The 24073-nt window shown below is 40.0% G+C and overlaps 1 protein-coding gene across 2 annotated transcripts in view; it reads left to right on the plus strand.

The window, feature by feature from the left end:
• The window catches only part of LOC126161853 (pseudouridine-5'-phosphate glycosidase-like), a 164083-nt gene that overhangs the window by 131766 nt on the left and 8244 nt on the right, over window positions 1–24073 (plus strand). The window contains exon 10 of one of the 2 annotated variants that reach the window (XM_049917964.1): window positions 14354–14563. The exons of the other annotated variant lie outside the window; for it this stretch is intronic. Within the exon in view, the coding sequence (XP_049773921.1) occupies window positions 14354–14359 (6 nt within the window). The 3' untranslated portion in view covers window positions 14360–14563. Of the gene's footprint in view, window positions 1–14353; window positions 14564–24073 lie in introns of those variants that run through there. 2 annotated transcript variants of the gene reach the window in all.

Below are 24073 nucleotides of genomic sequence, written 5' to 3' on the forward strand. Positions count from 1 at the left end.
CATTTCAGTAGTTACAGGGGCAACAGTCTGGATGATTGACTGATCTGGCCTTGTAACAATAACCAAAATGGTCTTTCTGTGCCGGTACTGTGAATGGCTGAAAGCAAGGGGAAACTACGGCCGTAATTTTTCCCGAGGGCATGCAGCTTTACTGTAGGGTTAAATGATGATGGCGTCCTCTTGGATAAAATATTCTGGAGGTAAAATAGTCTCCCATTCGGATCTCCGGGCAGGGATTACTCAGGAGGATGTCGTTATCAGGATAAAGAAAACTGGCGTTCTACAGATCGGAGTGTGGAATGTCAGATCTCTTAATCAGGCAGGTAGGTTAGAAAATTTAAAAAGGGAAATGGATAGGTTAAAGTTAGATATAGTGGGAATTAGTGAAGTTCAGTGGCAGGAAGAATAAGACTTCTGGTCAGGTGAATACAGAGTTATAAATACAAAATCTAATAGTGGTAATGCAGGAGTAGGTATAATAATGAATAAAAAAATAGGAGTGCAGGTAAGCTACTACAAACAACATAGTGAACACATTATTGTGGCCAAGATAGACACAAAGCCCACACCTACCACAGTAGTACAAGTTTATATGCCAACTAGCTCTGCAGGTGACGAAGAGATTGACGAAATGTATGAGGTAAAAGAAATTATTCAGATAGTGAAGGAAGATGAAAACTGGAATTCGATAGTAGGAAAAGGAAGAGACGGAAACATAGTAGGTGAGTGTGAATTGGTGGTAAGAAATGAAAGAGGAAGCCACCTGGTAGAATTTTTCACAGAGCATTACTTAATAATAGCTAACACTTGATTCAAGAATCATTAAGGAAGATAGTATACATGGAGGAGGCCTGGAGTTACTGGAAGGTTTCAGATAGATTATATAATGGTAAGACAGAGATTTGCGAACCAGGTTTTAAAGTGTAAGACATTTCCAGGGGCAGATGTGGACTCCGTCCACAATCTATTGGTTATGAACTGTAGATTAAGACTGAAGAAACTGCAAAAAGGTTGGAATTTGAGGAGATGGGACCTGGATAAACTGACTAAACCAGAGGTTGTACAGAGTTTCAGGGAGAGCATAAGGGAACAATTGACAGGAATGAGGGAAAGAAATACAGTAGAAGAAGAATGGGTAGCTCTGAGTGATGAAGTAGTGAAGGCAGCAGAGGATCAAGTAGGTAAAAAGACGAGGGCTAGTAGAAATCCTTGGATAACAGAAGATATGTTGAATTTAATTGATGAAAGGAGAAAATACAAAAATGCAGTAAGTGAATCAGGCAAAAAGGAATACAAACGTATCAAAAATGAGATCGACAGGAAGTGCAAAATGGCTAAGCAGGGATGGTTAGAGGACAAATGTAAGGATGTAGAGGCTTATCTCATGAGGGGTAAGATAGACACTGCCTACAGGAAAATTAGAGAGACCTTTGGAGAAAAGAGAACCACTTGTATGAATATCAAGAGCTCAGATGGAAACCCAGTTCTAAGCAAAGAAAAGAAAGCAGAAAGGTGGAAGGAGTATATAGAGGCTCTATACAAGGGCGATGTACTTGGGGACAATATTATGGAAATGGAAGAGGATGTAGATGAAGATGAAATGGGAGATATGATAGTGTGTGAAGAGTTTGACAGAGCACTGAAAGACCTAAGTCGAAACAAGGCCCCGGGACTAGACAACATTCCATTAGAACTACTGACAGCCTTGGGAGAGCAAGCCCTGACAAAACTCTACCATCTGGTGAGCAAGATGTATGAGACAGGCAAAATACCCTCAGACTTCCAGAAGAATATAATAATTCCAGTCCCAAAGAAAGCAGGTGTTGACAAATGTGAAAATTACCGAACTATCAGTTTAATAAGTCACAACTGCAAAATACTAATGCAAATTCTTTACAGATGAATTGAAAAACTGGTAGAAGCTGACCTCAGGGAAAATCAGTTTGGATTCCATAGAAATGTTGTAACATGTGAGGCAATACTGACCCTACAACTTATCTTAGAAGATAGATTAAGGAAAGGAAAACCCACGTTTCTAGCATTTGTTGACTTAGAGAAAGCTTTTGACAATGTTGACTGGAATACTCTCTTTCAAATTCTGAAGGCGGCAGGGGTAAAATACAGGGAGCGAAAGTCTATTTACAATTTGTACAGAAGCCAGATGGCAGTTATGAGAGTCGAGGGACATGAAAGGGAAACAGTGGTTGGGAAGGGAGTGAGACAGGTTTGTAGCCTCTCCCCGATGTTATTCAATCTTTTTAATGAGCAAGCAGTAAAGGAAACAAAAGAAAAATTTGGAGTAGGAATTAAAATCCATGGAGAAGAAATAAAAATATTGAGGTTCGCCGATGACATTGTAATTCTGTCAGCGACAGAAAAGGACCTGGAAGAGCAGTTGAATTGAATAGAGTGTGTCTTGAAAGCAGGATATAAGATGAACATTAATAAAAGCCAAATGAGGATAATGGAATGTAGTCAAATGAAGTCATGTGATGCTGAGGGAATTGGATTAGGAAATGAGGCACTTAAAGTAGTAGATGAGATTTGCTATTTGGGGAGCAAAATAACTGATGATGGTTGAAGTAGAGAGGATATAAAATGTAGACTGCCAATGGCAAGGAAAGCGTTTCTGAAGAAGAGAAATTTGTTAACATCAAGTATAGATTTAAGTGTCTGGAATTCGTTTCTGAAAGTATTTGTATGGAGTGTAGGCATATTTGGAAGTGAAACATGGGCGATAAATAGTTTGGACAAGAAGAGAATAGAAGGTTTTGAAATGTGGTGCTACAGAAGGTTGCTGCAGATTAGATGGATAGATCACATAACTAATTTGGAGGTACTGAAGAGAACTGGGGAGCAGAGAAATTTGTGGCACAACGTGACTAGAAGAAGGAATTGGTTGGTAGGACATGTTCTGAGGCATCAAGGGATCACCAATTTAGTATTGGAGGGCAGCGTGGAGGGTAGAAATCGCAGAGGGAGACCAAGAGATGAGTACATTGAGCAGATTCAGAAGGATGTAGGTTGCAGTAGGTACTGGGAGATGAAGAAGCTTGCACAGGATAGAGCAGCATGGAGAGATGCATCAAACCAGTCTTTGGACTGAAGGTAACAACAACAACAACAACATGTCTCACAATAACCTGCTTAGAAAATTTCATTATATGTCTATCAGGATGGAAACTATGAATATTATTCTGCCCCCTTGTATTGATCCCACAGAGAGCATTTAAATAAAATCAGGAAAATCATTTCATGGGTGAGTGCTCTATCAACTGAGTATCTCATCATGACCCATCCTCATAGCTTTACTTCTGCCTGTAACTCTTCTCTTAAGTTCCAAACTTTACAGAGGTATTTCTGCATAACTTGCATATGTAGCACTCTTGGAAGTAAGGAGTGCTACTCCCATGAGCTACCCAGGAGAACTTCTGTGAAGTTTGGAATGCAGGAGATGAAGTATGGGTGGGAGCAAAATTGTGCGGATGGGCCATGTTTGTGCTTGGGTAGCTCAGTTGGTAGAGGACTTGCAAATAAAGTCAAAAGAAGTCTCATATCAGTGCACACTCTGCCTCAGAGTGAAAAAAAAAATTTAAAAAATCCTGTTGATATGTTCTGTGATCATGCTGAAGCATTTGATTATGTTGATCATAGAATTCTGGCTTCCTCTTGCATGGATGAAATCCTACCTCGTTGACAGAAAGGAGTTTATCAGATTGAAGTAGTGTGTCACAGGAATGATACTAATCTTAGTATAGGTGATAATATATGAGGTCACACAAGGTGTGGTGCTGGGATTGCTTGCCTTCTTAATCTGCATAAATGATTTCCTAGTGACTTTAAGGGATGGTTCAAAAACTGTAATACTTGATAATGACACAAGCACATTAATCAATAGTCCAAACTTACCTGTACCTGACAGAGCTCAGTGATAGCTGAACAGGCATACAGCTGATTCACAGCAAACAATGTAATTCTTAGTTTTACAGATACTTTTGCTACACAAATTATAAGTGCAGCACTGTGTGAAATTTCTTGGGGTTCAACTGGATAACAAATTACAATGTGGTCAACTTACAGATCAACTAATCAAGAATCCCAGTTCAGTTCATTTTGCATTTAAAAGCAACTCATACTGTGCTGACCTAAAGACAGAGATGGTGACTTATTTTGCACCATACCTCACTTGTGGCATCTGCCACTGGATTTTAATGAGCATCTCCATTACACACTCACATAGAGTAAATGAACACATGACAAAACACACTTCTCTTCTATAAATTTTAATTAATCCTGTCAGAAAAATATCCTAACTTGACAATCAAATTAAGAATTTGTTGACTGTACCTCTTTTGCATGTGACTTACGTATCCTTAGAATTCTTCCAGTGAATATTGTGAGTGACTTTGATTTGCAAAGTATCTGTTCCTATTTGAGCTGCTATCTTTCGCTACAAACATAATCTCACTGACATAGCAAAGATTTGTTGTTATTGGCTTGTACCTTTCATGAAATGTCTTTGTTTCCTCAGTTTCAAAATTCAGCTAGTTGTTGACATTGGGAATTACTGTGGAAAATTTGGAAATTTGTGGTAAGAGCTTATGGGACCAAACTGCAGAGGTCATCGGTCCCTAAGCTTACGCACCACTTAACCTATCTTAAACTAACTTACGTTAAGGACAAAAAACACACACACACACACACACACACACACACACACACACAAACACACACACACACACACACACACACACACACACACACACACACACACCCATGCCTGAGGGATGAACCTCCAGCAGGGGGGGGGGAGGGGGGCGCACTGACCGTGACAAGGTGCCTTAGACTGGACGGCTACCCCATGCGGCAATAGCTGTGGGAGAGCACCTCTTTCATCAATGCAAGGTGCTAGAACAACTTAGGTATTGTAACCTTGAGCTGTTTTGTGAATCATTTCCTTTTTTGCTGTACACATTATCTCTGCAGTGAAAGAATAGGAGAAGGAAGAAAGAGCAGAGGAGAGCAGCAATAGTAATCGTAGTAGTAGTAGTAGTAGTAGTAGTAGTAGTAGTAGTAGTAGCAGCAGCAGTAGCAGCAGCAACAGCAGCAGCATTAGCAGCAGTACCAATTTTGGGAAGCTGAAGAAATTAAGAAAAAAGTCAAAACAAGAACATGGGAAGAATAGATTGATACTCACCACAAAGAGGAAGCATTGAGTCGCAGACTGGTGCACTGAGAAAGAGTGTTAGAAATATATTTAGATTTTAGATTAAGTCATTCTTTGGAAGTAACTGCCTATGGACTCATGCAGGGACGCTGTGCAGACAGAATAGAGCTGCTAGGTGCAGGATAGGGGGTCCAAGAGGGGGGGGGGGGGGGGGGGAGGTAGAGGAGAGAAGAGAGAAGAGAAGAGAGAGGAGGAAATTACGTACAGGTGTGTTGGTGTGATAGAAAGCATGTCTGTACTGGAGTGGGAGCAGGTAAGGGGATAGGCAGATGGAGGACACCCAGACTAGCAAAGGTTGAGGCCGGGGGGTATTACTGTATGAGGTTCCACTCTATCCCATATTATAGTGCACTCCTAAGTTGGTAGGAATGAACCTTATATGCACTATATCTCATCTGCTCTGATTTTACAAATTCAGGATTCATGAGAAATAGAAAAGAAATGTATGCAAGTAGCATTGTTCCAGTGTCAACTTATGTATCACTTTAAAGAAATTGAAAGATAGTAAGCTTTGCCTTTTAACAACACTAAAGCCTACCAACATAACAAAGATCCTCAGAGGGCAATGTGTCCAACACTATAAAAGATGCTGGATACAACACATTGCCAGTAATGACTTGTAATCAAATAAACAACTTAAGGAATATTTCAGAATTCTCCCCATCTTTATAATGCTGTAATAAATGATTTGTATGGAATACTCTTTTGGCAAAGATGTGGAGGTTCTGCTAAATGCAAAACAGCATAACTATCCAGCTTGTAGCCAAGAAGCTGGCCACTGTGGTCGAGCTGTTCTAGGCACTTCAGTCCGGAACCACGCGGCTGCTGCAGTGGCAGGTTCGAATCCTGCCTCAGCCATGGATGTGTGTGATGTCCTTAAGTTAGTTAGGTTTAAGTAGTTCTAAGTCTAGGGGACTGATGACCTCAGATGTTAAGTCCCATAGTGCTTAGAGCCATTTGAACCATATGTAGCCAATATCAGACTCAATATTCCAGAAAAGTACTGCTGGAGCACTCACTGATACATAAATCCTGAAAATAAATGATAACAAGGAATCATCTTGTGCTATGAGTGTTCTGAAAATACATTGCCAATAATGTTGATGATCTCAATCATAATCTTCCAATTCAGGTTAGTTTTGAAACTGTGGAAATTCATTTCAATTTTGAGCTTAAAATTATTTTCAAGTATAAATAATGTATATTTCCTAATAATATACTCCAGCACTCATAGCAAATAACTGTTCGTAAGCTCTAAATGTTGGATGGTAAAACTGAAAGTTGCAATCAGATTGCTTAAAATGTTTTCTAGTTCACTACATTGCATAGAGGCTAATGTCATTAACCAGTTCTATCCATATGAATAGATTTTATTGCATAGCCTAAGTCAGTCATATTGTCACAGAAGAAGTTGAGTAGCACCGTGGTGTAGTGGTTATGATACTAAACTGATGCATGCAGGATCATGAGTTTAAAACTCACCTTGACTGTACAATTTTAATTTCTGTATTCAGTTTGAGTACATTCTAGAAGTACCCACAGATGTCAAGAATGGTTGTACTGGAATGTTCTGTAGCTGTATATGTACTGTATGTTTTATGGCTGGAGGCAGCTTGCTCCGCACTCTTGTATGTGCAAGTGCTGAATAAACCTTTGTTACATGAGGTTAGTGTTTGTCATTCATCTAATTACACCTTCTTCTACATGACAATATTATTGACTGAAAACCCTGTACATCAGCAGATCTCTTAATGAAATATACCATTAGTATGAAATGTTTCACTGTAGTAAAATGTTCCACTTGTACTTCAATCATGCTAACTGATTCCACTCTCATATTCACGGGTTGGATAAAAAATAGTGGGAACACTGACAAAACATGAAGGATGTGTGTCAAATGGCATACCCACTGTTTGTAACAGATAGCAGAAGGTCAGTTGAAGAATCGCAGTGAGCAGCAATGGCTGTGTGTGAGTCAGCTGCAGTGTGTATTGTCTGAAATTGTGGGAGGCCAATTCAAATGCTCTATCTGTATGTTTACATAAGAAAAACAATGAGCGTGGATCAAGACTGAAGTGGAATGAGGTCACAGTGTACAACAGTGTTCTTTCTGACACTCCATCCCATTATCATTCATGACAATGCACGATGCCACATGGTTACCCCCATGCAGGAGCTCCTGCATACGTAAGCGCTGGAGATACTGGAACATCCACAGTATTCACCCAATATGAATCCATGGGATTATGATCTATTTGTCAAAATAAAGGAACCTCTTCATAGCTTTGGTCACAGCATAATAGAAGATATCGTCTGTGCCACAGCCAGTCCTTGCAAAGCATTGATGGAGATGAATGGTGTAGAGTCTTGTACTATGGAAGCAAGGGAGAGGATGCGGTTATGGGTGGCCGGTATCCTCTTTCTACAATATAAATGCACACGTGGACTAACTTGATTCTTTTTTACATGCACAGGTACTGCTACTTAATTTTAATTGGGCCCATGTGTTGTGGTACAAGCTCATCCATAATAGTCCTCTTGCTGACGATATCGGTATCTTGCTGTTACAGATAATCAGATCGCTATGTACTATTGTAGCCAGTGATGTGAACTGACAGATGCCAACTGGACTGTGAGTTAGTGACTGAGTGAGGCCCTAGAGTCACTGGCGGCGGCCTAAATACTTGCTGTTGAGAGGGTGTTGGTGGCTTGTTGCCAGTTGGTGTGTCTTTGGCCTCTCTCACAATAGGCATGCTTGACCCAGTTCCTGCTACTGATCTTCATGCTACATCTTTGCCAACTGGTGTGCTGGCAACAGCTTACATCAGCAGCACAGCACTTTCCTCCCCCCACTCCCCATGAAATGCCACACCGTTGTCATGTAGGAAAAATGTGAATGACAATGGGAGGGGAGGAAAGGCAGAGGGAGGCAGGACGCTGGAATGTAGTAATGAGCTAGGAGCCATGACTCTGGAAGAAGGAGCACTCCCAATCGTACCTCACCATCTGGCTTGCGAGGCAACAGGAACATCCTCCAGAAAACTGCTGCCAGGCCACATGTCCAAGCCTGAGAGTGTGTCGGCGAGAGGGAACGCCAGGGGCAAGGGTGCATCATCCATCCACTCCTCCTGGGGTGCCCTGGTGGCACCAGCAGGCGGCTGCAAAGGCTGCGTGGTCCTGTGAAGCCATGAATCTGAGGGAAGAAAAGCAGCAGAATCACGGGGCAAGTGGCACGCACCAATTTGGCTCTGATGGCGATGCTGCAAACCATCAGGACCTGCAATCAAGTACATATAAGAGCCAATGCATTCCTGGATTATGCCTCTTTCCCAAGCTCTATGGATACCATAAACCCTGAAAAGAACAAGATCTTGTTGCACAAAGCAAGACTTGCAGACTGTTGGCAGTGCACATTGCTGCGGTGGGTGTAGCAGGTGTATCAGCGTCCAACGGCAGCAGCCGTGCATAAGTTCCACCTGTGATGGTCCGTCTTGTGGGTGGGAGTGATATGCAGCAAGAAGGTGCCTGTTCCCATGTGTGGGGGTGCAAAGCTTGGCCATCTGTTGTTTGAAAGTGTGTCTGAAGCATTCTGCTTCTCTTTTGGACTGGAGATGAAATGGAGCACTTATTAGATGATGAATGCCACTTCATTCACAGAACTGTTCAAAATCATGTGAATTGAAGTGAACTGTGGTCCATTGTCTGACACAAGTACTTCTGGCAAAGCTTCTGTGCAAGATATGGAGGACAACACTTGAATGGTGCTATGGGGCAGAGTTCATAGGCACTGCAAATGGGAACTTGCTAAGAGTCTACCACTATGAGCCAACAAGTGTTCCAAAATGGACCTGCAAAGTCTATGTGCACTCGTTGGCATGGGGATTGAGTCTTAGGCCAAGCTGAGAATGTCTGTGGTGAAGTGGATTGGTTTTCTGTGGATGTGTGACACTGTGATGTCATCTGTTCAATGTGAGCATCCATCTGCTGCCAAGTACAGTGCCATTGCACTAACTATTTAGTGCGAACAATTCCACAATGTCCTTGGTGGGGCAAGTGCAATACATCCTTTTGCAGCTCTTTGGGAATAAGCACACGCAATTGTCCATCCACTGTCATTCTGAACTAGAATCACACCCCGTTGCATTGAAATGTTATGCCAATGTGCAAAACATCAGTGAAAACTTGAGTTCTGGATACTGTTCAATGAACAAGGCCAAGATATGTGAATGTAATTCAGCAAAATCTTGAGATCTGGGTCTGCTTTCGTGGCCTATGCAATTTTTCTGTAGTGCAAGGGAAAAGATTCCAGCATTTCAGAGTCCTGTGTATCAGTTTGACATCAAGATGCAGCATATGCATCAAAATCATAATCTGAGCCAATCGGAAGGCGAAATATGGTGTCTTCATTGCCATGCTTTACCTTAGGTCTGTACACAATTTCATACTGAGAAAGCAACAAAGCTCAATGTTGCATTTTTTGAACATTGTGTGTAGGAACAGGCTTTGGCAGGTGAAACAACGACTGCAAAGGCTTGTGATCTGTCACTAAAAAGAACTTATGACCATACAAATAGTGCTGAAATTTGGTCACAACATACACAATAGTGAGAGCCTCTTTTTCAATTTGAGAATAGTTGCACTGAGTTTTTCATTTTGAGAATAATTGCACTGAGTTTGAGTTAACAACTTTGAGGCAAAGCAATAGGTCTGTCTTGTGCGCCAATTCTGTGCAAAAGCACAGAGCTGATTCTGTAGGAAGAAGCGTTGATTTACAAAACTACTGGCTTGGCAAGATCAAAATGCACCAAAGATCTCTCACTAAGTAAAGCATTTTTGAGATTCTGAAATGCGTCTTGACAGTCTTTAGTCTACACAAAAGGTACATTTTTCTGACACAAGTGATGCAATTGAGCCGCGATCTGAGTGGCATTTGATATTAACTGAATGTAGTATGACATCTTGCCTAGTACTGACTCCAGTTCAGACGCATTCCGAGGAACAGGCAGGTCACGGATTGCAAGCAAATGCCATTGGAGGGGTGCACACTCTGACTGTTTATCACATGACCTAAGTACTGTAGTTCAGTTTGAAAAAAGTCATATTTTTCAAGATGGCACTTGAGTCCTGCTTCTGAAAACACTCAGAAAAAATATGCAAGTTGGCAGTGTGTTCCTCTGTTGTATGACCTGAGACAACAATATCGTCAGGGTAATTTAAACAAAATGTCACTTTTCCAGTCAGCTGTTCCAAGTAATGCTAGAAAATGGTGGGTACAGAAGCATTGCAAAAGGGCAAACACAGATACTCGAAGAGTCCTAAGTGTGTATTTACAACAAACACTCTCTGTGATTCTTCAGCCAGTGGAATTTGTAAGTAGGCATCATACAAGTCTATCTTAGAAAAGTAGCATCCTGCACCTAGCCTGTCCATGAGTTCCTCAGGGCGAGGTAATGGATAAGTGTCAACTACTGTCTGTGGTTTGACTGTAGACTTGAAGGCAACACAAATGCAAATGTGACCAGAAGGATAAGGCAACAAACAATGCATGGGAGCAGTTACACCATTATCTTGCAATTCTTTCAGTTCACTGGCTACTTTGTCTCTTAAAGCAACTGGAACAGGGCAGGCCTGTAAAAACTAAGGCTGTGCATTGTCTTTCAGTGTAACATGTGCTACAAAGTTATTAACTTTTCTCATTCCTTTGGAAAATAGTTCAGGAAATTCTTTAAGCAAGCTAGCTACAGTGTCTTTTGGTACAAAATCAGATACTGAAAGTAGATTATCTTGGATGGTAAGTCAAAACAAATCAAAGGCATATAAACCAAATATGTTCTCACTGTCTCTTGATTTCAGCATAGTAAAATTCACTGTCCTAGTGTTAGATTTGTAAGTGGCAGGCAAGCTACACTGTTCAAGTACTGGAGTTTCCTGTTCGTTGTAAGTAGTGAGGTGCTAGCTAGATTTAGAAAGGCATAGTGAGCCTAACTGCACATACATGGCATGATTAAGCAAAGTTATTGTGGCACCTTTGTCTAACTGAAAGTTCACACAACGGCCAGCAGTTTGAGATGAGAAATATAGTTTATTAGAATGTCGTTGCACAACCTTAATCTTACCTTTGTCAGAAACTGTTGTAGGTTTTGAAAACATGCCTTTTTTTCTGGGAGTGGGCAAAATTGGCATTTTTGTTCTGTTGCAAACAAACTGCTTGGACACGGCCTTTTTTTCCACACATGTGTCACATTGTGTTATGTGATAGGCAATCCTCTCTTTTATGGCGAGCAAAACGTCTAATGCAAGATTTCACAAAATTCACAGGCCTGTTTACACATCTACGTGACTGCCCATGTGGCTGTGTATGGGCTCATTGTTATGGCTGCTTGGGGCAGTCATGAGCAAGGGGTGATTCGACCTGACAAATTGTGGCATGGTCAAACTTATCAGCTGCTATGGCACCCGAATCATTTTGCTCTAAGATTTTCAATACTTGGGGAAGTGATGTATCAGAGTACTTCAAGATCTGTTCCCATATTTTGCCATCTGGGACATTGAATGTTATTGTATTGCATATCATGAGATCACTGTAAAAGTTGCCACAACTACACTTAAATTTACACTTCCTAGTCATGCCCCATTAATTCTGGGTACCACTGACGGTACATCCGTTCTGGCTTTTTCTGCTAGCAGAAGAATTGATGTCTAACTGCTGCTACTTGGACTTTCTGGTCATAATACTTGGTTAATGGAGCGATTACTTGGTCATAGCCGAGTTTGTTGGAAGACACAGTTGGGAATAGTTTTTGTATTAGCCTGAATGCAGGGGACCTCACAATGAAAAGGAAGTCTTCTAACTTTACAGTACCATGAACATGACGAACTTGACAATGTGTTTGGAACTGAGTCAGGCATTCAGTCCATTCCTCTTCTGGGTCCTTAAATTGCTGGAACATAAGTATACTTTTTGGCAGCACTTGATGGGCTGGTTGGTTGGTCAGTTGTGCAGCCAATGCAGCTTGTGCAGCCTGTAGCTGCTGTACCATTATCAGTAGGGCAGTTATTTGTTGGTTTGAAACTGAAAAGCTCATGTTAGATCCATCACATTTGGCATCTGTGGCTGAGGCAGGGGGCAGGGGGTGGAGGGGGCAGTGAATTCATGGTGTACACAAATATTTTATATCAGAAAGCAAGCAAAGCCACTGAAAAGAGAAATTTGATTAGTTTTGCAGCTCCCCTCCTGGAATACATGCAAGTACACAATAAAAAATTAGAAACACTTGAATATTAACACCCTTGCAAGCTAAAACAAAAGAGAAGAAAGCAAAATCTTCAGCCAAATTAATTAACTTTGATTGCCACTGAATTATCTGTAGAGTCTTGTATCGTGGAAGCAAGGAACAGGATGTGGTTATTGGTAGCCAGTATACTCATTCTAAAACACAAATGCAAACGTGGACTAACTTGGTTCTTTATTTACATGAACAGGTAACTGCTACTTAACTTTAATCAAGTTCATGTGTTGTGGTACAAGCTCATGCATAATAGTCCTCTTGCTTAAAATATCAGTATCTTGCTATTACAATTAATCTGCTCGTTATGTACCGTCATAGCCAGTGATATGAGCTGGAATGCGAGTTAGTGACTGAGTGAGGCCCTCCAGTCAGCGGCGGTGGCCTAAATACTTGCTGTTGACAGGATGTTGGTGGTGTGTTGCTAGCTGGTGTGTCTTTGGCCTCTCTTGTGATAAGTGCGCTTGATCCAGTGCCTGCTATCAATCTTTGCACTACATCTTTGCCAACTGGTGTTCTGGCAACAGCTTATGCCAGCACAGATGCATTGTCAGTGTGCAATGCCTTCCATCACTGTGGAGGAAGGTGATCAAGATGTAGGGCAATTACACTGAGGGCTGAATGTCTGTCAAAAGTTTGGTATGAATTATAACCATGTTGCCTCTACTTTTTATCCAACCCATGTAGTAGCATTTGCTGATACCTGATTCCAAGTTTTCATATCACTTATGAGGTATTAAATATAACTAATCTCTCAAATTATTTTCAGAGAGAAGAATTTAAATGTTGTTAAAATTAGTTTATTTCATTCAAACAAGAAAAACAAACACTATGTTTTTGTGTATTTTTCTTATTGAGATGAAGCTAGGTATCATGCACTGCATTTATTTTAAGTACAAATACGATGGATCACAAATAATGCATAAGCCAGTTCTTTTCCAAACAATTACAGTTACATAAATAATTAATTAGTTAGTATTTCAAATAATCAGTCAGAAAATCTTGACAACTGTCTAATACAGACTATCTTGTTACAACAGACTTTGTGCAAGAACACTATTGATCAGTTTCCTGACAAAATATAGTAGTGAAAGCAGACCAGTAATCAATTACCACAATCTAAACGATGTAGTTACAGCTATTGTGACAGTTGTGACCTTTGCTGTGTATTCAGTCTAAAAACATTCATATTCTATTAAACAAGCTTATTGTGTGGCATAACTTATTCTCTACATCATGATGGCAGATGGATCTAGTGGCAGCTCTTGGAATGATGATGATGCAACCTAGTGGCTGCTAGTCATTGCTAATGTCATACTTTCAAGTCTGTGTGGAAGATAACTTCTGTCTTATAATACAAGCCCATCGTTGTATGTGGAAGGAAAAATGTAATAGTATTTCTTCTTATCACTTAATACTGTGGTTATTAAAGTTATTTAATATGACTGTAAAAATTGGCTTAACTAGATGGTGGTGGACCTCTTATATCTTTTAGGCACTTACTACACTTGGGAGGATGCGATTGTCAACAAATTAGCCCTTAGGAACTTACATGCACTGAGTACCAGTTATGGCCTAGGAAGATGCAACACAAATATGGGGTCTGAATAATAAAATCTGTAATATTTGCTATCTCATAATAGTAACTGAATCCTGAATTAAAAACTTTGCCTGACTGCTCAGAAATTGTTGAAGATGAACAGCAGTGTTTCGATTCTTGAGTAAAAATCACCATGTAAGCATAACTCAGTTGCACAGAATAAACGAATTGTCATTTATGAAACAATGCTTTCATTCCCCGACACAGACTAACTCTAATTAAGCCAACTTTTCATTTCAGCCATAGGACATCACTGAAGTTCAACAGAGTAAAACATCAAGAGTGAAACCTAAAAATAACTTTTAGCAGAAATGAAAATCAACACTACTGTATTTCCTCATACTAAATGCAGTCAGGTGTCACTTAGCATTTCTAACTAGCCCTCAAATACAGTCATTGCATTCAAGAACAACAGCAGTATCCTGTTGGCACAGTGTACATTGTTAAAAAGTCATGTCAGAATATAACTTTCTTTTAAACATTTTTCTTTTTCGTAATTTCAACCTGCATCAGTGAGATTGTGGACTTTTTACTGGCTGCCTTGTTCTTGCCTGGTTGTCAGCTGCACACTGCTGTCAACTAGTTATTGAATTCACAGATAATTTAATCAGCAGCGGCACCCTGTAACTTAAATTATGCTTTCTATAACAATGAAAACAATCAATCATTGATAAGAAATTTTAATTGGGTAGATAAAAAAAATCTACTCAAAAGTGGCGGCAGAACACACACATAAAAGACTGTTGTGATTGGTAGGATTTTGGAGCCAGTGGTTCCTTCTTCAGGCAGAAGGGTTGAAGGGGAAGGAAGAAAGGTGAAGGAAAAGGACTGGAGAGGTCTAGGAAAAGGGGTAGATTTTGGGAAAGTCACCCAGAACTGCAGGTCAGAGGAGACTTACCATACAGGATGAGAAGAAAAATTATGCTTTCTGCAACATACATCAATGTCTATGAACACAATGGAAAACCCCACTTCTCCAGATGGTGTTTTCTTTCTCAGCTGTCCATATAACTCTGGTTAAGATAATTTAAGACAGCCAATATTAACAGTCCACCACAACTGTTTTCCTATAGCTGTAAATGTATTCACCAGCATGCTCATGTATCAGTGGAGTAACAATGTAAGAAAAACAGTAACATAGGCAAAATTCATGACAAAGTTGCCACTAAGACTATAATATGAAGAGATCCAGCCAATTCATGAAATTCATTAGAATGGGAATGAAGGATATGTTGGGGAGTTCCCACCTGATCAATTATGAAGAGCTGGTGTTAGAGGGGGAGAATCCAGATGTTACAGGCTGTGAAGCAGTCATTAAAGTGAAAGACATAATTTCGGACAATATTTTAAGCAACTGTGTGGTCCATGTGTTTCTCTGCCACAGTTTTGTGGTGGCCACTCATGTGGATGAAGAGCTTGTTAGTTATCAGGGCCATGTAGAATGCAGCATAGTGGTTGCAGCTAAGTTTGTAGATCACATGTATGCTTTCACACTTGGCCCTGCCTTTGTTGGGTTAGAGTAAGGCAGTGCCAGGATTGGAATACGTGGTAGTGGGAGGATGCATGGGACAAGTCTGACACCTGATTGTATTGCAGGGATATGAGCTATGAGTCAAGAGGTTAGGGGCAGTAGTAAATTAGGGATGGACAAGGATATTGCTTATATTGGGCAGGTGATGGAATACCACTGTGGGAGTGATGGGGAGGATATATCATATTTCGGGGCAGGATGGGAGATAGTCAAAACCCTGGTGGAGAATGTCATTCAGTTGCTTCATTTCTGGGTGGTACTGAGTCACAAGAGGACAGCTTCTTTGTGGATGGACTGTGATGGATGGGGGATGGTAGATGACTGGTGAGATAAGGTATTGTAGATCTATCTCTGGACAAGGTTGGTAAGGTTATTTCAGTCTGTGAAGGCCTCAGTGAGACCCTTGGCATATTTGGAGGGAGAATGCTCGTCACTACAGATGTAACAACTATGGGTGGCAGTTATCGAACAGGAGGTATGTTGATGGTTGGTAAGTTTTATGTGGATGGAGGCACTGACATAGCCATCCTTGAAATGGAGGTTGATATTGAGGAAGGTGGCTTGTTGGGCTGAGGAGGACCAGGTTGATGATTAGAAACGATTTCTGTAGCTGGCTTGTGAATGGGTCAGATAGGATGGTGGTATGCAGATTTCCATTATTGTACCACAGATTTGTTTGTAGGTAATGCCTTCGAAGGAGAAGTAATTATGGGTGGAGTTGTAGTTGGTCACTGGTCACAGTGGGAAGGAGGTTGGATGTCTGGAGACAGTCAGGCTGTGGGAAAGATAGTGTTAAATAGCAGCAAAGTCATGGACGTTGGGGATGTTAGTATGAGGGAGATATCATTGACAGTGCTGGGCAAGTACCAGCTGGTCATAAACCAGGTCATTGTGGAAGAATTTGATGGTGGGATTTCATGAGCAATGCAACAATGTTGGAACAATATGTGGGACTGGGCTCTGGCTAGGGATAGGAAAATATTTCTGTATTGAGGTAGATGGATGGAGCAAAGATCCTTAGTGGAGGATAAAGAATACATAAAATTATCTAAAAATATATATGGTCAAAAGTATCTGGAATACTACCTTTATGATGGTTTGAACTCAGCTGAGGACCCCTTCTATGCAGTCTCTGAAAGCCTGTGCGGGAATGGCAGACCATTCTTTCTTAAAAGCCGAGACCAGAGGAGGTACTGATATTTCGTGCTGGCATATGAAGTGAATCCAACTTTCTAACTCAACCCAGAGGTGACCCATTGGGTTCATGTCAGGACTCTGGACAGGCCAGTCCATATCAGGAATATTATGTCCACAAACCATTGTCCCACAGACACTGCTTTATGACAGGGTGCAGTGTCATGCTGATACAGTCAGTCATCATCTCTGAACTGTTCCTACAGTGTATGCAATATACCAGGGGCGGGCAAACGTTGCACGCGGCTCATGAGCACACAGCGCTGCACGTGTGCTGCTCGCGTGCAATCGTCGACAGGGGCAGTGGCGACAGCCAGCAGGTTGCGGCAGTGTTGTACCAGGCTAAAATGCGGACGTTGAAGCGAAGCGACCACTACGTAGTGAACGTTGTATTTCAATAACTGGAAAATGCTGAGTGAATCAAGGAAACGGAGAATTGCAGATTTGCTATATTTTAAAAAGGAATGGGAGAATAATTTTTTTCTCTGTGCAAAAACGTGAAAACTGGAAATTTATAATATGTGACAGTATTCTCACTGGTCAGCGGAAGTTTAATATTATAATTATAATAAATTTCAGTATGTTACCGTTCTTGGTGCAATAAAAGAGGAATTTCTCAAGCGATTTGGGGATATATCTTACTTATCCCAAGGTTTTGAATAGTTCTCGAGACAATCTGCTGTTTCTGTAGATGATATTCATTCCTGTTTGCAAATAGAATTAATAGATCTACAGCGTAATTCTCGTGTGGGAGACAAGTTCATTTTGGCAAGACGTGTAATAGATTTTTATCACGACTTTCCACAGCAAGAGTTTCCTCGTCTCCATCGTGAAGCCATGAAGATAATGTCAAAGTTTGGCTCGACATACGTTTGTGAGAGATTTTTTTCTGTTATGAAAGTCTGGGTTAAGAGCAAACATCAGTAATGAAAATTTACGTAACTGTTTGTGTTAGTCTGTATGTAGAAATTTTGTTGCAGACATTAAACGTATTGTAAACTCCACCTGTGATAATTAAATAAAACGTATCGTAGGTAATAGGTACTCTTTCAAACCACGATTACTTTCAAGGACCCCTACTAACCTTATTCCTTCATTCAATAAAGCAGGCCAGTAAACAAGACGCCTTACAAAGGAAGAAGCGGTGAGACGGTATGGCGGGGAGGGGAGAGATGCGGGTGGTCAGCTTGCCCCTGTGTGCGCGCAGAATACCTGTTAACTGCACACGTGCATGTGCACCGCACACGTGCAGAATTCCTGCCCGCCCCTGCAATATACAATGATGTAAAATGTGTGTATCTCCTTCCACAGTTAGTGTTTTTCATAAACTAATTGCACAAAACACTCCAATACCATAATGCCACCTCCTCTGTACTTTACTGTTGGCACAACACATGATGGCAGGTAATATTCTGCAAGCATTCACCAAACCCAAACTCTTCCATTGGATTGTCACAGGGTACAGAATGCTTCATCATTCCAAATAATTCCTTTCCAGTCTTCCACTAATCAGTGGCTCTGCTCATTACATCACTTCAAGTGTTGCTTACCAATGACTCCTGAAATTTGTGTGTTTGTGCTTTTATAAATAAAGCTACTTGACTATTGTACCCTATTCTTTTTAATTCTCAGTAGTACACACAGTCATTGTGATAGCTGGAGTGCTGGTAGAACTTTGGAACTCATGAGTGACTCCTTCTGCTGATTTCATGTGATTTTTCCATTAGGTCTGCCTGGTTTTCATTTAACTGTGGCTGTTCCTTCATGTTTCCATTTCACAATCGCATCACTAGTGGTCAACTTGGGCAACTTTAGAAGGGATGAATTGTCTCTAATAGATTTGTCACTCGAGTGACATCCAGTGACTTGTCCACATTTGAAGTCACTGAGCTCTGCTGACTGACCCATTCTGCTGTTACTACCTCTCCACTGACAACACAATACTTTCCACCTCCTTTTTTACTGGTGGGTCCATCCTCGTGACATCTGGTAGTCAGTTCCACATTACATTGGGGTTTCCCAGATACTTTTGATCAGGTATGTACATATAGTAAAAAAATCCACTAGATCTGCAAGACATACACAAAATGGAAAATGGAGTGGAAAACTGATAAAAACAAAGACTAAATCTAAATGTGTGAAGAGTAATGGCAAACAGCTCAGTAGAACACAAGAAATGTGATGACAGAAAAAATTAATTGAAACTAGATTATACCAAGGTATCCATAAAAATGGGAAGGGAGAGGGATGAGGGAAGTTACTAAAGCAGGCAAGAAAAATGAGATCAAAGACACACACAAAAAAATTATTGGACAAGAATTTAACAAGGAACAAAAGAATAAAAAGAGAAATAAACTATTCAAGAAAGAGATGAGACAATAGTGGGAAAGGGTGAGGGGATAGGAAACCAGTTCCAACAAGGAGAAGGAATGAAAGTCACAGTGACAAAGACATCTCTGCTAGAGGAAATGTTAATGAAAAACCCATCACCACACCAGTACTGCTAAACTATTTGTTTACCAGTGTGGGAGCTGACAGAAATTTCAGCTAGAATGCTAAATGTTTAGATATTATTATATGCTGCAGTTTAAGATGGGAGAATTACTGGTACAATTATATGCTGCAGTTTAAGATGGGAGAATTACTGGAACATCAGCTAGTTGTGAGAAAAGCAGATGTTTCGCTATAAACCATCAGAAGTAATATTATAAAATTTAAGTTATATGGTGAGGTCTTTGCTTTGAAATGTTTACTCAGGTTTGTTTCATTGTAATGTTTTTTTTCTGGCTGGTATTGTTACCAGACAAAGAAAGATTGCTGATGTTTTGAAATGCAACTGTATGTGATTCTTTTAGTGAAAATTCTGCTGTATAAATAATAATAATTTAATGTTAGTGCATCTGCAGCAGCAGAAGTGTTATCATTTTCTTTTTTACAGTAATTAAGTTTCAGTTAGCAAATACATATCATTATTAAGGACAATAAAGGAGTGAGTATTGTAATGAAGATAATAATTGTTTTGCAACCTAACCTGTCTCTGTTTAGTGACATGTACCGAATTACACTGGTGATCAACTTTTGTTGAAAAATATGTATTAACCTGATGTTTAACTAACTAAGGAACATTACTAAATTGTATTGACATACTTATTTTGTAAAATAGTATCGTAAATTGGCCATTTTCAACTAAATGAAATATGGCAAGAAGTCTTACAATCATAATGTTTGACTCAATAATTAACCTTAAATCTATCTAAGCAAAGTAAATATTGTCACAATGGGCTAATGTGGACATTGCTGCAGACTAGTGATAAATAGTCAATGGTATGAACTTTATCTTTACTTTTTTGTCTAGCAACCTGTGAAGCAACCTGTCTGGAATGTGGTGTGGCTGATCTTCAGTGCCATTGTAGTTGTACCTTATCACTCCATGTTCTAAAAGAAGCAGCAAATGATCTTGAAATTCATAGCCAATCTGACAGCAGCACAAGCACAGTTAGAACAGCTGAAAGAGTAGCAGCTAACATCAGTAAAATTAGAGTTAGTGTAGATGACTTCCTGAACTGTTCTCAAGTCTGTCAAACCAGTAAAGAAGTTTGAGAGATTCTGTACATTAGTTTAGACAATGCAACAATAATTTTCAAGCAAGAGATGTCAGCCAACTGTTGCAGGATGAACTAGCTTTAGATTACCAAGTCATACTTTTTTTTTAACCTAGTGCCAGTCTGGATCAGGTGAAACAGCATGCAGAGTCACAGTGTGGGAATTTAATAAAGGAAGACTGTTGTTATAGTGGGCAGGCCAGGTAATATAGCACCAGAGATCCCATGTATTCTACAGTGTATGACCAGATAGAGGTGGCATTAGCACCAAATCGTACCAATAATGAGTCTGTACCTGTTTTTGGCTGCTAAGATGAACCTCATTGCAACTCTTTTTTCGGAAGAGTTTATTTTCAATGGAAAGGCTGTTTATGGTAAGTGCAGCAACATATGTTGGTTTAGTTCCTATTGATCCTATCAGAAGATGGAGTTACACTGTGCATGGCCTTTACCCCAACAGCAAAGGGAAGTGAAACTGGCTGCACTCAAAAAAACCCTTAATGGGGTAGGCACTGTCAGAAGTAATAAAATACCCGTTAGTACAGGTGTTAGAGCAGTACCTTTTTGTGAGGGAAGATAGCACTGAAACAAAAATTCACTTTGAGAAAGTAACCAAAGAATTCAATTCTAGCATACTACAAGAGTCATTCTAAAAGTAAACAACATTCTGATCTGACAAGGAATGCGGTTCTCAGCCCCCACCCCCCGTGCTGCCATGTTGAAGATCTTCCTAATCATTGGTGCAGTTATGATGCTAACACCAAGCAAGCACAGTTGTTTACTGTTTATTTGTGCAATTTTAAAATGTATAACAAAATTAATGATCCTGACAAGTGTGAGGTTCTTAGTGTAATACAATTTGAGTATAAAAAAGTCCACCCTATCAAAAGTTACATATTATTATAAAGTGCTAATGTGCTATAGCACACTGTAAATATTGCACTTACGTGAAACCATTTCTCTTTGAATGCAAGCCAGAAATCACACAAAGATTATGCTATTTCTCTTTGAATGCAAGCCGGAAACCACATTAAAATTATGCCATTTCTCCAAATGATTGCTGGTATGCAAATGATATGAAAAAAAACATGTTTTTAAAATTATTTAATTGGATAGATAATTTAATTGGATGGATAATTTTATCAATAATTGATTGTTTTCATTGTTGAGAAACATGTTTTGTAAGACTCTCTCCAAAATATGTAGAAACCAATGTCGAGGGCTGAAATGATGGCTAGCCAACTGAGAGAAGTGAAGCAATTGTCAGTCTTTGAGTACACACGGTCTGATATGGCCTTATACCTTCTGGTGCTATGAGTGCTACGTTACTCACAGCATCAGATTATTAGTTTTCTTTGAAGTTGTGTGTAATATATTGTGCAAGTGCAGATTTTAGAGGAGCAGCTGTTGTAATGGTGGTGTGGCTGAGTGGTCAAGTGCACTGATTGGCAGTTCATCAGCACAAGTTTGATTTTTGCTGCTGCCAGCATATTATTTTCTTCTTTTCATTTTGTTTTACTCCTCACAGTGGCAAACTATTAATTATGAAATTTAAATATATTTAAACAGTTCATTTTATATAAGTAAAATTAATTGTTACAATTACTACTATAACTCAAAAGGCTATAGATGGTGACAAAAAAAAAAGGGAAATATACAAGGAAATTTAGTATGAAAGTGTGTTTTGTAGATATTCTGCTAAAGAGGACCTTTTTCAGTAGATCTTTGGAAGATAAAGTGAGATTTAAAGAGTCAAGTAGATTTACTCAAAATGTTCCAAATGTAAATGTAACAGGAAGTTGTGTAATGAGGGTCAGCAATTTGATTCAGACTCTGTGAGTAGAAGCAGGTAGATACCCCGTAAATTTTTTATATATTTCACCTGAGTTGGCTATAGGAAAATGTAAAATCCTGTCTAAAGATTTATGCATAGAGTATATGGAACTTTTGGTAGTATTTATTTTATTCATCACAATGTTAAATGGTTAATTATAAAATTGAAATATATTTAAATAGTTCAGTATATTTATGTATCAATTTAGTTATGATTACTAACCTAGTAAGTTACCAATTTATAGGCACTCACATTGTATCACACTGGTAAAATTTTGCACAAACTTCCACTACATATAGACGACCAAAGTTTATGGAAATTTGGTGAATGAAGCTTCAGTCTGAAAAGGTGCATCATGGAAGAACACTCATGTTGAAGTTATGTCAGGCCGACCTTCAGTGATGACTGTTGAAGGATTGAGGAAAAAATTAACAGGATAGATATTTTTGTATTGATGCACTGATTTTGTGCTTGCTTGGAATTTCATAATCAGTACTTCAAATTATTAGTGATGATATGAGATAAATACAAATAACATGTGTGTGCCAAGAGGGTCCCCAAATTTCAACAGATGAACACAAAAACACTAGATGGGAACTGCACTAACTTTTCTCACTTGGTACGATAAGGATGATAAGGAGTTTTTGAACCACATTATTACTGGTGATGAGACCTGGGCTTCTCATTTAAAGTTCAGAAAGAAAGTGCCAGTCAATAGAATGGCATCATTCATGATCCTCAACAAAACGAAACAAAAGCCAAACAAATTCTGAGCACCACAAAGCTAATGGCCACTATGTTTTGGGATTGAAAGAGCATCCTACTCCTTAACTTTATACCTAGGTGGGAGATCATACATGCAGTGACCCACTGTCACATCCTCCACTGACAAAGCTGTACCATCCAAAACAAATGGCACGGTGTGTTGCTCAGCAGCATTGTGCTTCTTGATGACAATACTCACTCACATTCTGGTACATAGCAGTGTAAGTGGAAGTTTTGTGCACACACCTTGTAGCCCAGACTTGATCCTGGCAATGTCATGGGCACCAGTGACGTCACAGCCGGCAGCTAACATATATAAGGGTACACCAACAGCCCACTGGCAGTCTTACCACTTGACAATGGCCAAGGAGTGCTTGGCCAAAAGCTCATGTAGTTTTAAGCAATTGATGCGGTTGGAAACCCGAGAACATTTTATTCAATGTTATCACCGCGAGACTCTGCATTCATACATTGATCCTGAGTGTTTACTATCTATTTGTCAAATTGATGGATCTTTTGAGCAGAAAGCACTATGTGAAACGGGAAATTGTCCACCTCAGAAATGATGTGGAAGGCTGGCGTGGCAGGTGCAGATGGTACTGCGGAAGGAGTGAACGACTGTATGGTCGGAATCGGGCCCCCCCGAGAGTGAGGGGGGGTAGGGGGGAGGTGGTTTGGTACTTGGTGTGGCAACAATGAGAATTTCTGTGCACATTGGAAATGCATCCCATGGTAGGACCATAAATCACTGGTGAAACCTGCTGGCGGTCACATTGTCATGGTACAACATTCCTGGATGGTGAAGCGCCGTCAGGTGTGCTAGAACCCATGTGGTTGAGAAACTGTTTCCACAACAAACTGTTTCCATAAATGTCTATACATACATATACGAGGATCGTCCACAAAGTAAGTTCCGTTTCTATTTCTATTCGCAGCATCGCTGTGATCGCAGTTCCGAGCATGCACGTTAGTTTCTCTGACTCAAGGAGAAGACATGCACGGCATTTTCATATCGCTGCTGCCGACATGTGCTT

Source organism: Schistocerca cancellata, chromosome 2 (genome assembly GCF_023864275.1).
Source record: "Schistocerca cancellata isolate TAMUIC-IGC-003103 chromosome 2, iqSchCanc2.1, whole genome shotgun sequence".
Classification (NCBI taxonomy): Eukaryota; Metazoa; Arthropoda; class Insecta; order Orthoptera; family Acrididae; genus Schistocerca; species Schistocerca cancellata.